Source organism: Notamacropus eugenii, chromosome 3 (assembly GCF_028372415.1).
Source record: "Notamacropus eugenii isolate mMacEug1 chromosome 3, mMacEug1.pri_v2, whole genome shotgun sequence".
Taxonomy (NCBI): Eukaryota; Metazoa; Chordata; class Mammalia; order Diprotodontia; family Macropodidae; genus Notamacropus; species Notamacropus eugenii.
Window position 1 is genome coordinate 303482212 of NC_092874.1, and position 15074 is coordinate 303497285.

A 15074-nucleotide genomic window follows, 5' to 3' on the forward strand; every position below is an offset into this window, starting at 1 on the left:
AAGGCATTGAAGAAGTGATCTACATGGTAAGGCAAGATACTGAGCATGGAATAAAGGACTCAGCAGACCTCACCTCCTGGGTCTGGGGAAAGACGTCCAGGTGTGTGTGAGCTTATGGAGAAGAGGGTCCTCATGAGAGAAGGGGTATACAGAATAACTTTCCCACAACTCTCCCAGACAGCTATATGAATGACTAAAGAGGCTCCTTGGGTAAAATTAGTATTGGAATTCGGCAGAAGGGTCTTGGTTAACTGGAAGCTGGGATCAAAGTGTCGTGGTTGGGTGGGTTTAGGGACATAAGCATCTGAGGGGGCCGGGGAGGAAGGTTACCTGGCAAGTGTCAATTTTACCCTCTGGGTAGCCAGCACACAGGTTGCTCGAGTGAATGGATCCCTGGTACCACTCAGTGCCATTGCATGTTTCCAAACTAATGATCTTCACCTCTGCTTCCTGTAGAACATCTGCGGGCTGTGAAGCTATAGCCAGAGAGCTCTAGTCAGACTGGTCCCCAAAGATTCCCGCCCTACTTCAAAATCTATGACTTCCTTTGATCCCCAAATCTACTCTTACTCCATGGTCCTTGACCAGCCTCTTGGACTCTCCCCTAACCTTTCATCACTCTGAGATCCCTTATAGCTCTTTATACTCTCCAGGACCCCACCTTTACAAAAATGTATGGAATGTGATTCTTCAAGGCCAAGGCAAGGAGCAGCCAAGAGATTGTGGGGTCAGCAAGGAAGATGGCATCTGGGCACCTGGACAACTGAAGAGAGTCCCTAGCCTCCCAAGGTCTAGCCCCACAATCCTACTTGTCCTCTGGGCACACTAAACACTTGTACAAGCCAAGTCTTTGATTGGAGAGGACTTAAAAGGGCTGGAGGAACTCCTGTCCCTGCTCTCAGGATTATTGGACAGAATGGAGAAATATTGAAAAAGACCCTAAGGCAATGACAAAAACCAGAGTGTGGCAGATAAGTGGTGCGGTGGATAGAGCCCGGGGCCAGAGTCTAGAACACCTGAGTTCAAATTCCACCTCAGACATTTGACTCTGACTAGCTGTGTAACCTTGGGCAAGTCACTTAACTCCAGTTCTCACACACACACACACTCCAGAACAGAGGATTTCAGGTTACAGTTTGAAACCAGTTACAATTGATACCAGTGAGTCAGAAGAAAGGTGGCACTCACTGAATGACTATGTCAGGGCCATGTAGAAGAGACAGAAGTGAAAGAACGTACCTTAGGAGGAATCTCAAAGAATGAGTCTAGTCCTCTAAGTATACTGTCAAGGATAATAAATGTCCCCTCCCATCCTCTACTTGACCCTGTCCCTCTCGTTGAATTCTCCTGTCCTATCCTGATCCTGATTCTGCCCCAGTCCTGTGCCCACTTTCCTCTGCACTTCCTAGCTTTGGCCCAAGCCTAATTCTAAGTACTGAGTGCCTCCCAGGAGCCTCCTCATAGACACCACACCTCAAGAGATGAAATACTTCACAAAAGCCCCTATGAAAAGTTAGCCTGTTTCATGTGCCAATAAAACTCTGAACTTGTGTGTAAATCAGGACGGGGGACTAAGAGGCATCATCCCTGTGGGCCATGCAGAGATTTAGTGCCTCCTTTGGAAGACTCTTTTTTTATTGCTATTTGTTTCATTGGGTGAATTAATGTTACCTGCTTTATTCATCCCTAATATTCTGATTAAAGATTTATACAAAATACTTTAGAAGTGAGAGACGTAAGGAAGAGGATAAACAAATGGGGAGTAGGATGTTGCAAGCCATGAGATTAGATTGGGCAATCCACATATTCCAAAAATTCTGTCATTCTAGTAAAACAAGCATCATTACCCACAAAAGGACAGAAGCATGGAGAGGGAGGCAGCCAGCAAGAGCATTCTCCCCTCTTAGGTACTGTAAACAGAAAATAAGGATCAGAATTTGATTTGATAGCAACTGGTCCTTTCTACTAAATAGAACTACACTGGGACAATGTCTTGGAAGATTTCCTGGGAGGCAGTTTCTAAGAAAAACCCAAGACATTTCCTATTGGCAAAAACAAAATTGAAACTTATATGGCTTTAAGACAAAGGTCAAGTCAGCAGGACTTCATCTTCCCATGCAATACTGACCTAAGCCAAAGCTCTAGCTAGTGGGATTTCATCAGCCTCCTTAACACTTCAGTAGATCTTTGATAATATCAGGGAGGGTGCTTGTTCCACTGGGGTAAATAACTAACCCAACCTAGTTTTCTCATCCAGTCACACACCTCCAACCCATATCTTCGTAAATCCTTCTTGGGCAATCTGCCCAGTACACTGGAGGCCTTCCTCTGAGGCTTTTCATCTCCTGTAAGTACCAGAGCCAGACTATCCATTCGCTATCGTCCTTCTCACTATATAACCAGCCCAGTGGCTCTATCCACCGCACCACCTAGCTGCCCATACACATAGATACAGTAAGTGGAATGTAATCTCAGAGGGGAAGAAACTAACACTGGGGGTGGGGGATGGGAGAAGAGCAGGCATGACTGGAGAAGACCTCCCGCTAAAGGTGAAAATTGAATTAAACAGGAACAACAAAAGGTAGAGATGAGGAGCTACATAGAGCATGGAGGCATGAGGGAAGCCAGTGCAAAGGCCTGGAGATGAAAGACGAACTCTTTGAGGAACTTCCAATAGACTAATATAACTGCATCATAGAGTGATAGAGAAGAACAGGGGATGTGAAGACTGAAAAGGTAGGAAGGGGCCCGTTTTTGGAAAGATTTAAATGTCAAGCTAAGGAATTCTTATTTTGTCTTAGAAGTAGGGACAGCTAGGTGATACAGTGGACATAGTACTGGCCCTGGAGTCAGGAGAACCTGAGTTCAAATCTGATCTCAGACACTTGACACTAGCTGTGTGACCTGGGGTGGGGGGCTAGGGAAGGCGAAGGGAAAGAAGGAGGAGGAGGAGGAGGAGGAGGAGGAGGAGGAGGAGAAGAAGAGGAGGAGGAAGAGGAAGAAGAAGAAGAAGAAGAAGAAGAACAACAACAACAACAACAACAACAAGAAATAGGGAACCACTGGAACTAGAGGAGAAATCTTAGGAAAGTCACCTCAGCATCTGAGTGAAGGATAGGTGGAGTGAAACCAGGTAAAAAGCAATGAGGGTCCAAGGATGGCAGTTGTCTAAGTAGAGAAAGGGGAATGTACATGATAGCTAATGTGAAAGAGAAAACACGAAGATTCTCCAAGAGATTGGAATTATGGGAGGAGTGAGGAGGGGAGGATGACATTGAGGCTGCAGCCTGGGTAACCTAGAGGACAGAGGAGCCTTATCAGTAATAGGGCAGCTTGGCAAAGTGGTAGGTTTGAAGGAAAAGACGATCCATCTGTTTGGAACCTGTTAAGTTTGAGCTACCTGAAGGACATCCAGCCGCAGCTCTCCAAGAGATAGTTGGTGCTGTAGCCTTCTGATAGCTGCATGGTGTCACCTACAACTTGAATTAGAGACTTTGTAGGTATGGTACATCAGCAGAAAAATATGGGGTTCAGTGAGGTCCTTTGTGACAGTTTGGTATCATTGAAAGTCCCGAATATGTTCCTGTCAGAGCTGTGAATTACTCCAACAAATTTGGAAAGCAATTGGGAATTATGCAAATAAGATAATTAAAAGTTAATGAGGTAATATTTGTAAAAGTGCTTATCTCAGTACCTGGCAAATAGTAGGTGCTTAATAAATGCTTGTTACCTTTTCCTATGGTTTATGCCCTTGACCTTAGACTACATTGCTAAATTTATATCCCAAGGAGGCCACTGAAAAGAAGAAAGCCCCCATATACACCAGCACTTGTGTCATCGTAGCAAAGAACTGGAAATAAAATAATTGGAAACCAAATTCCCCTACTGAATAGGGAATAGCTAAATAAACTGAAACATGAATATTATGAAATATTACTGTTGTTTATGAGTCTGCTAATATGAAAGATACAGAGGAACATGTGAGAAAAAGAACATAGTATTCTGGATTCTGAAGAGAAAAGGTCTCCAGGAAGCAGCTAATATGCAGGAGAAAACTTTTATCATTGTCCCTATCTGCAGCCCACTACACTAGGGACTTCAGGGAATTTCCCCTTGGGTGAGATCTGAAACTCTCTTTCTTTGTTGAACTGAGTCATCTCACTCCCACTGGGAGAGCTCATTCACTCTGTACTGTCTGGTAAATATTCTCCTATGTATACTTCCTCTAATTCCTATTTTGCTATGACTTGGATAAATGGGTTTATTTGTTATTTGCTATGTGTGTTTCATTATGGAGCCGACTTTTGGTGGGAGAGTAATAAAGACAGAAACTTTGGGGGCATTTTGTCCCCATTAAGGGACAGTGTTCCACAGCATAGCTTGGACCTACAAACAATTCTCCTAGGCTAAAAACATTTGAGAGAGAAGACAGAATTCTAGCCCAATATAGTCTCTCTTTGAGGAAAGCAGCATGGACAGCTTCTGGTCCCAACCTCCTGCTTCACCAGCCAAAATCAAAGTCTCCCCTCCCTTGGAGAAGAGTGGGGGAAAGAGATTTTAGAGATGTCCAGTCTTGCCTCCCTGCAAGCCACATCTAGAATGACCCATGTGGGTACACATAACCTACATGAGCAAAACACACTACAAACGCACACACACACACACACACACACACACACACACACACCTCTTCAATATGGAAAAATTTACGTGAACTGATGCACAATGAAGTAAACAGAGCCAGGAAATAACATGTACAATAAGTACAATTACAAAATAATTGATAACGAATTACAATGAACAATCTTGGTTTCAAAGAAAAGATATGAGAAGACACTAGAATTAGTGAGGAGGGGAAGGAGGAGAGGAAGAAGAGTGAGGAATTCATGAATGTGAAACGTTGCCTCATTTTCATATTTTTATGTATCAATTGGTTTTGCTCGTTTTTCCCCTCATCTTCCTCTTTTTTTAATCTTTTCTATATATGATGGTTCCCTGGGAGTGGTAATGGAAGAGATATCAGGGGAAGTTGTGTCAAAACAAAAGGTATCAATAAAACCATATATTTGAAATCAAAAGAAAGTGCTGAACAATTTCCCAGGATGCAGACCAATCTATTGCTATGGTATCTTGGACTTACTTCATTGTTTGTATGACTGGCCTGTCCAAGATACATCTATTGATGAAATAACTCTACAGGTTACCCATCCAGCTAAAGTTATATCCTGGTAGAAGAAGCTCTACTTATGTCACTGATAAAATTAAAGCTCATTTAAAAAAGAAAAGCGTGGACTCTAAGTCTTGATATCTCCAGTGTTGAACAATGCCTGGCAAGCGTTTGGCACTTAATAAATCCTTCTTGATGAATTGATAATTGGGTAATATGTCTAAAGAAGCCAGCCATTTTGCTGTTACTGAGAAGGCTTAACAAAGGTAAGAATGCAGTATATGGGAACTGGATCAGAAGGTACTCCACTAGGTCCACCTAGACCTTGGTTGATTTCCTTAGTAATCAGGATATCATTGAAGTTTAAAATAATTCCATCACCCAAATTCCACAGAGATTCTTTCCAATGTTAAATGAAGTCCTCCAGATACAGGATGCAGAAAGAATGAAATCCAGGATTGCCAAATTTTGACAGAATGTGAGAGGAATTTTCTAATCCTAAATCAGATAAAAGACTGGGATCTGGGAGCTTCAATCCAGCAAGAAGAAAAATAGTTGCATAAACGTTTAATCTTAGCCTGAGGGCTTTTTCTGGCTTTTATTGTCAACCAGGTTGTGTGTAGTTGTAATGCCTTAATGATTTAAAGACCTTAACTTTCTCCCCTCAGGAAAAGGCTGCGTAGCAGCTTCAGTCCAGCAGGTGGATGAAGAAAGAAGCTGCTGACAATCGCCAAAAAATAGCTGTGAAAGACCAATGGGTGGGAGCAGAGAGCAGCTCAGCAGAAGCCAAGTAAGCCTGCCCAGCAGCAGCAGCAGCACGTGTATCATTTAGAAAGTCCACCCAAACAGCAAGGTCTGTGTGCAGCAAGGCCATCCCGCTACCTGTAGCATGGGTACATCACTGTGTGACTCAAAGGGGGATAGAATAGATCTCTCTAGCCTCTTTCCCCTTCCACCCTTCACTAAAGGAGATGTTCATTCCTGTCAGGAGGGAAAGTAGAAGGGGACTGAGCAAAGGAAAACACCGTGACAGAAGGACAGAGCTACAGAGGAACCAGTATCAGTGAAGAAACCAAAGCACTGGCTGCTCTCTATAGCCCTGGAGGCATGAAATGCCACAGACATCCAGGTGGTCTAGAGACATATGTTTCTGGTGCATCATCGCGCCATGCTTTTCAAATCACACACATACCTTTCAAGGGTTCTCCCCATTCCCTTAACAAGCAGCAGATATGGCAGCCAGAAACAGAATGTAACACCATGGATATGGAGGGAAATCTTTCTGGCTACATGTTTTGTTATCCTATTGTTAGAATGTCTTTTGCTTTGAATTTATGTATTCTCTGGTTGATAACACACACACACACACACACACACACACACACATCTATGTGTAAGCAGTCCCATTAGTCTAGACTTTCTCCTTCTTGGTAGAGATGAATGTCCTGTCTGGCTTGAGGGGTAGGATGGAGTTTACTCAAGTGAAAGAACTTCAGTTCTCATCCAGTCTTCTTCGGGACTCTTCAAGTCTTGAGTCACTTTAAGCACATCTGGCTTCCATCTTCAAGAGGGAAGATGGGAAAGGCCAAGCCCACTTCCAGTTACTGAAGAAGGAAAAATCTAGGAAGATATGAGAGGAGCAGCAGGCAGTGTCCCTCATGTCCCCATCCCCAGTTTGTTATTCTAAAGACTACAGGGAGTTTCCCTTTGAGAGAGATCTAGGATTTTTCTCTTGATTGATCTGAGTTCTCATTCCCAATGGGAAAGCTCCACCACTCTGTGTTGTCTGATATGTATTCTCTCATGGGTACCTTCTATGATTTCTGTTTTGCCATTTGGATAAATGGGGTTTTGTTTGTTTGTTTTGCTTTGTTTTGTTTTGGGGGGTTTTTTTTGCTATTCTCTATGTTCATTGTGGAACTTCCAACAAGGGAAAGGGGTCAAGCCTTGGATATAGAGCTGGGGGTCCTCTGACCCATAAAATAACAGAGTGATCTGAATTTAGAAGGAACCCAATCATATCTCCCAGACAAATAATATTTAAAGGAGCACATATAGAGCAAATAGCCTGCTACCCCTCTGCCTCTGAAGAAAGCATAGTGGGCTGCCTCTAGCCCCAACCTCCTGTTTCCCATTCTGATAGGAATGAAAATCTCCTTTAGAGAAGGGTGGGGGGAGAAGATATCTATTCTGTCCCCCTTTGAGCCACACCGTGGTATTCCCACTCTACAGATAGAGGGATGGCCTTGTCGCACACAGACCTCGCTGTACACGGGGACTTTCTAAGCATTGGTGAGATCTTGTGAGCTATGGTTTGAATAGAAACTGTCCCCTCCTTAAACCTGGGATATCACAACTCTATAATTAGCAGCATTTGGATAAACCTCACCTTTAGAGAATCACTGTTCTAGTTGGGGTCTGCATGGGACATCCTCAGTAATGCTGGTGTGTTTTCCTGAGTGAGGGACTTATGTGTGTATATGTATGTTTATGTTTGTGTGTATGTATGAATATATTCGCATATACGTTGTGATTAACAAAATGTGTCATTGACCATGTGTCATTGTCATTGACAAAATGTATCTCTAGGGTGAAATATGCCAGAATGTTTTATGATTTTAAGATATACATTCACTACGTCATACTTAATGAGAATCTTTAGGGACATGTCTAGTTCTGCTATGAACTCGTTTTTTCGATCAAGAAGAGATAGACACCACATAATAGTCTCTGTTCTACATCTTTCAATCATATCTTGTATTTATTGAGAAAGCTTCTAGTGTATCCCCATTGAACATGATGTTTGCTTGCGGATTTAGATAAATGGTTATACTCCCACTATCAGAGGGCCAGTAACATTTATCTGGCCCTCTGAGAGTTGGAGTATTTTAAATTTTTTTAATTTATTCTTCTATTTCCTTTTTTTATTCTGTGCATAAAACTGTGTGTGATATGATCTAATTATCCTTTTATTTCGCATTTTTCATTCATCTTATTTCATTCTCATTTCATTACTCTCATTTCATTCATCTTACTCATTTGCTTTTTTATTGATTTGATTTTCTGCTCCCTTCTTTAATCCAATTAACTAAAGGTTTATCTATTTTATTAGTCTTTTCAAAGAACTAGCTTTTAGTTTTGCTATTTCTAATAATTTTTATTTTCAATTTCTCTATTTCTTCTCTAATTTTAAAATCTTTTCCTTTGTGCTTAATTTAATTGTGCTTATTTGTTGAGTTTCTTGTTTTCAAATGTATATTCAGCTCTCTAATCCTCTCTTTTTTCTATTTTGTAAGTGTATGCTTGCATGGATAATATTTTTTCCTTGGGGTACTGCTTTAGCCACATCCCAGAAATTTTGGCATGTTGTTTTATCATTATCATTTTCCTTCACAAAATCATTATTTATTTCTATGATTTGTTCTTTAACTCACTCATATTGTTAAATCTCTATTTGGGCCTTTTGTCTTTTGTTTTGGGGCCCTGAACAAATGACTATTTTTATGACACTGTAGTTTCTAAAGGATATGTTGAACTATTTGTCTTTTTAAATTTGTTTGCACTGCCTCTGTGCCCTCATACACAGTCAATTTTTGTAAAAATTCCAGATGGTGCAGAAAAATATGCATTTACTTTTGTTGTCATATTTAGATGCTATCATAAACTAGAGAAATTCTAGTTTCTCTAGCAATTTGTTCAGTTCCGTATTTTCCCTTTTGCTTTTCTTTCTGTTACAGTTATTCAAAATGGAGAGAGGCATATTGAAATCTTCTGTCACTATAGTGTTACAGTTTATGTCTTTTTGTAGCTCTATTAGTATTTTCCTTATGAATTTATACATTAAGGCAGTTAGAGCATTAAAGCTTACTACTGATATTAGTGTGCTATCTGTGGTTCCTTTCAGCATAATGTAGTTTCTTTTTTATCCCTTTTTGTGCTTTGGATGTTTGTCTTTGCTTTGTCAGATAACATAATTGCAACTTCTGCTTTTTTGGATTCATTTGATGCACAGTAAAAAATTTTCCATCTCCTCAATTTTATTTTGGCTACGTCTTAGTTTCTTAGATGTGATTCTTATAAGCAACAGATTGTAAAATTTTGTTTTCCTATCCAATCTGTCACTCTTTTTCATTTTATTGGATCATTTAATCCATTCCCATTAAAGTTGTGAGGATTATGTTTATATTTTTCTCCATTTGTCTCTAACATTGGAGGGTTTTTTTCAAATTATGATTTTTCCCTCTTCTGTTGTAAAAAACAGTACTATGTTTCCTTTAATTACTTTTGCTTATTCTTTTTTAAGGTGGTCCTGTTCTCAGTGTCTTGCTTTCCCTTGCCTCCAATTCCCTTCTCCCATTCACTACCCCTTTCCCCTTGGATTTTGCTTGTTAGATCCTTTTTCTTTCCTTGTTTTATCTGGTCATTTCACTCTTCTCCCTCTTTTTCCTTCTCAGTCAAATAGATTCTCCATTTCTGTCTTCCCCTTCCACTTGTTCTGTTCATCAATTTTCAAAATTTCATTTTTGTGCTGCTCAGAAAGGGTTTCTCTCACTCTCTCTCACTTTCTCTCACTCATTCACTCTCACTCTCTCCATCCTTTTCTTTCTATCTTCTCTAGACACTCCTTCTCCAATTTATAACCTTTATAGTTATCTATTTTCTGTATTCCCCATGGAATCAAAATTTCCAAGGTATATATCCTAGACTCCCCCACTAGGCAGTTTCTGCTGCTGTCTTGCAAAGCTCACTCTGTGGATTCTTCTTTTTTATTATGCATCATTCCCAGAACAAGGTTAATTCCTGCAAGCAACAGAAAAGCCCAGTGGTAGGAATCTCCCCACATCCATATACACATTCCTGATTATGTGGCACACTACTCACCTACACACCTCCTCCTAGTTACTCCATTTGCCTCAATATTAACTCCCTAGGCTCATGCTTTCCCATTTTTCCATGCACCAGTTGCCCCCTAAGAGTTCCAACTCTCCCCACCCCAAGGTAGGATACACATCAAGTCCTCTAAACCATATCCTGCACAAGATCTCCATCTGTCTCCATTGGACATTCTACCCATAGAAGCATTCATTAGTGGAATTCCTTCCCTTTACCAAAGCAAGGCCTCCCTCCTACCTCTGCACTTTTTTTAGTCCTTCCCACCTCCTCCTCACCTACTTCCTTGCATATTCTTCTCTTTCTGAGACTGTAGGGGCCACCTCATTGTTAACTCTCAATCTAACTCATGAAGCTCACACATTGCCCTCCCCACCCCCGTTCCCCTCTCCCCTTCCATTTACTTTCTCAAAGCTTTCCTTTATAGAGGGGAGAATCCAGACTTTCCATCTCACTCTCCACTCTCCATCCACATCTATATCTGGTTTGAACTCCAGAGAACATGATGTTCCCACACTGAGTATCCCCTGGTGTGGCACCCCCAATTTCCAGCTTATTTATATTTGTTGTCTTCCCCATTGGATTGTAAGCTACTTGAGGGTAGGGACTTCCTTTCTTTTTCTTAGTTGTTTCCCCAGTACTTAGTACAGTACCTGGCATGTAGTAGGCACTTAATACATGTTTAATGAATTTAAGTGAATTGAAGTTCTATAATGTAGCTCCATGAAAACATTGATTCATCCATAGACAGGGTATTGCAAAGTTCTGTCCATGATAACCCACTCTTCACTGCTTCCTTCACCTAACTTCTGAACTTTGCCTCAGTCTCCTTGTGTACATTTAAAAAGGAATCTCTTACTGGTCTCTCTGCTGACCCTCTGTTGTTGTTGTCCTTGGCTGCTACATTCATTCATTCACCCCTTTAGCATTTCTGTTGTCTGGGATATTCAAGAAGCAATTAAGTTCTTCAGTTCTGGGGGTTTTTTTCTAAGACTATTTCAATTGTCTGTTATTGAATGCCATCTTTTTTCATTTATGGTTAAGCTAATATTTTTAAGTAAATCATCCTGGACGGCATCTTGCACTCCATTGCTCTTCAAAATGCATTATTCCATTCTTTCCTGTGTTTTCTGATGGATGCAGAAGAGTCTTGAATTAATTAAATTTCTTTTCCTTTGTATTTGAATGTCTTTCTCTTGATTGCTTGAAGAATTTGTTGTTTCTGAATTAAATTCTTAAATTTAACCACTATGTGATTGCAGTCTTGGTCTTTTTTTTTTCTGGTGGCAATCTGTAAATTCTTTTCATTAGTACTTCATTTTTTATGTCCAGAAGCTCCACACGGTTTTCTTCTATTGTTTTCCTATATAATTGTGTCAATAGCTTTTGTCCTCAAAATATTATAGCAGCTCTTTTGTGGTGGCTAAGAATTGAAAATCAAAGGGATACCCATCAATTGGGAAATGGCTAAACAAGCAGTGCTATATAATTGTAAAGGAATATTATTGTACCATAAGAAATGAGAAGTAGAATGATTTAAAGACTTACATGAACTGATGCAACATAAAGGGAACAAAGCCAGGAGAACATGCTGCACAGTAATAGCAATATTGTTCAATGAAGAACTGTGAATGACTTAGCTATTCTCAGTAACACAATGATCCAAGACAATCCCAAAGGACTAATGATGAAGCATATTATCCACCTCCAGGGAAAGAACTGATGTTGACTGAATACAGACTTGAGAATGTTATTTTTACCTTTCTTTAATTTTTTTCTTCTATTTGAGTCTTCTTGTACAAAATGACTAACATGGAAATGTTTTACATAATTACACATGTATAACCTATGTCTGATTGTATACCATCTCAGGGAGAGGGAAGGGAAAGGAAGAAAGAAAGGATAAAATTTGTTACTCAAAATTTTAAATACAAATGTTAAGAAGTGAAAAAAAGAGTTTTTGTCCTATCATGTTTGTCTTGGAGGCCTATGATCCTTAAGTTGTTTCTCTATAGAGAATCCTTGTAATCAGTATGTTTTGCTTGCATGAAGTGAGCATATTTTCTTTTCATTTTTTTTTTTTTGCTTCTCTTCTAGGTTGTCCTTCGCTTCTGTATATTTTCATTTCCAATCTACTGTCCTCTCTTTTGTTTTCAGATTCCATTTTTTCTACTCTGCCCATATCTTTGCAGGGCTTTTTGCTTTTTTCATAAATTCTGCTTTCATAATTCTCACCTCTCTTTTAAACCACTTATTAACAAGTGTATTGTGATCCCTCTGTCTCTGGGTGTCAGGTGATTTTCCTTTGTTTGACAATATTTATTCATAGATGCCTGAACTTGTTTATTAATGTAGAAGCCAAATTTCTTTCTGCTGTTAATATTTTCCTTGTTGATTTATCTGAATATGTTCAAGATCTTTGAGTTTTCTTCTTCCTGAGATCTTCGGTAATTTCAGGGTTTTTCCCCTTATTTTCCCCTATTGCTCACTTTCTAACTCCCTCCTCTCTAATTGTGGCTTCCTTGGGGCCTGGATTTCAAAGCTTTTCATGCTCCCATACTGGGAAGTTCATGGCTTACCAGGCTAGCTCTCTGCCACAAGTGACTTTTGGAGGAAACAGAGCTAGCCCTGTCTAAATGTTGAGCTCTTTCCCTCAGACTTAACAGTGTGCCACATGGCTCTCTCTCTCTCTCTCTCTCTCTCTCTCTCTCTCTCTCTCTCTCACACACACACACACACACACACACACACACACACACACACACACACACATACACGCACACGATTCAGTGTTCTATTCCATTCCTTTTCTTCCTCAGTTATCTGTCTTGGCACCAGCAATTCAGAAAGCTCCTGCACTAGTACTATAGGATTGATTTCTGCTATTTGAATCACCTAGGCTCTGAGAGGAGGGGTAGAATGGGATGGGTTGCTGAGATATATTTCAAGTCCTGTTATTCATCCTTCCCCTTTCCTTCTGTTGCTGGCTCTCCTGCAGAAATCTTTTGTAGCTTAGACCATAGTCCATCGCAGTGCTAACTCTGTAATCCCAGAAAGCTTTTGCCCCAGAGTGATAGCTATCAGCCTGAGGCTGAGATCTCCGTAGCACTGATGAGAGGGAAGGAGACTGCAAGGAGACTGCAGTATGGGGTTAGGTTTTGTTGCAAGGCTGTATGTTAGATCCTGGGGTTGTATAGTGCAGCCTCACTGCTTGTAGCTTATTAGGAGGTGGGAGAGGGGTCCTGAGTGAGATCAGGCTGGCATCAATACATGGGGTTTTTTTAACCTTCTTTTGGATTCTAGGTGTCCTAAATCATGGAAATAACTGGAGTTACTTTATCTTTGGCATATAAATTGTTTTTGAGATGATTAAGATGGTCAAGGAGATAAGAGAAAATGTCTAGTCTTCTGGCTTGTTAACTACATGACTCAAAAGTTCCAACTTCAGAGTTCTCGATCATAGAAGCAGAACACTTCTGATGTTGGCAATCAAGAGTGCACCCTCCTATGTGTAAATACTGCAGAAGTACGAACAAGGTATAGGTCATGGAAGGTAAGGATATTGAGAAACTGGGAGGTGAAGGTTTTTGAGGAGTATCAGTATAAATGGGCAAGGGATTGACATAGGGGAGAAAAGAAGATTATGAGACAGGCACTGGGATCACCTTTAATACACACCCTTTGACCTAGTAGAAAATACTTAGAAGAGCTCAGACTAGTGATGTTCATCTTAAGAGAAAGTTCAAAGAATTAGTTTGTTAAAGAATGTCTCAGGACAGCATCTCTATTGAAAAATGGTGCCTTGGTAAGGAGTAAATAGAAGAGGGGTGGATGACTTATCCCTGAATCCACAAGAAATGTTTACCAGGGTAGTTGACCCAGACCTAGAAGATTCAAAGACTGCGCAAGTGGATGCCATGACATTGTAATATGTGTTCCCATGACCCCTTTGTGACCCCCCTCATGATTTCCTACGTCTCTTTAAGAAGTCTGCGCTCTCCCATTACCCATGATCCCCCTGCAGTGATACCCCATGATGACCAGAATCTTATATGATATGCCACCCCTCCATGACCCTGAATGATTCCTGTAGCCCCTAAAATATTTATTCCCTATAGCTACTATAACCCCATAACCCTTGCAAGTTCATATTCCCAGTGACTTCCAGAACCTGCCCACATGATCCTCCCAAAACTCCATCTCTGACTTACCATTCTCCTCTTTGTATCCCCAGCCAGCAATGATACAGGGTTCTGAATCCTTGACTGGATCATCTGAAGGCCGGGGCAGACAGGCAATCTGAACGAGGTAGCCACAGTGAACAGGTTCATTCATCTCTACCAGAGCAATGTCATTGTTCTCAGTCCAAGAGTTGTACTGCTCATGTAGCAGAATACGGACTATCTTCCGTTCCTGTACGAGGGGGCTGAGGGTGGCTGCTTCTGCCCATTGCACCTCCCATGCACCAACCACCAGACGCCAGTGACTCAGATCCCTAAGGAGACAACCAGTGAAATGAAGGCCCAGATTGGCCCCTTACCTCTCTCCCCACCCTCATTCACTGAGGGCATATCCCCTCTGGAGGAATCTCCAGATGAATTTCCTGAAGGCCCAAGAGAGCTGGGGGAGGAGAGAGAGAGAAAGAGAGAGAGAGAGAGAGCCAGCCAATCAGCCCTGAAGACTTACAGGGGGAAAAAACTTCCAGGGAGAGAGACATATCAAGAAATTCTGAGGCCTGGGACCCTAGAAACAGAGACTCTCAGAAAACAAATCCCTAGAAAGAAGACCTTGAGAGCTTCAGAGAGAAAGAGAGAGAAAACCCCAGAGAGTCCCTCTCTAGAGAGAGACACTACACCCCCCTCAAGAGACAGTCCTTGAAGAGATACTACAAGGTAGATTCTGGAAAGATGCCTAAAGTGAGTCATTTGAGCAACAGAAATCAGCAGAGACAACACATTCTAGAGCTAGGCCCCTGAAAAGAGAGAAGGGGAGAGAAGGGAAAGGAAGAGAAAAGGAA

General features: G+C 41.0%; 1 protein-coding gene across 1 annotated transcript in view; it reads right to left on the reverse strand.

Moving 5' to 3' along the window:
* The window catches only part of LOC140496537 (acrosin-like), a 28782-nt gene that overhangs the window by 4301 nt on the left and 9407 nt on the right, over positions 1 to 15074 (reverse strand). The window contains exons 3-4 of the mRNA XM_072596394.1: positions 14269 to 14552; positions 331 to 476 (exon numbers count right to left, since the gene is read on the reverse strand). Of these exons, the coding sequence (XP_072452495.1) occupies positions 331 to 476; positions 14269 to 14552 (430 nt within the window). The remainder of the gene's footprint in view (positions 1 to 330; positions 477 to 14268; positions 14553 to 15074) is intronic.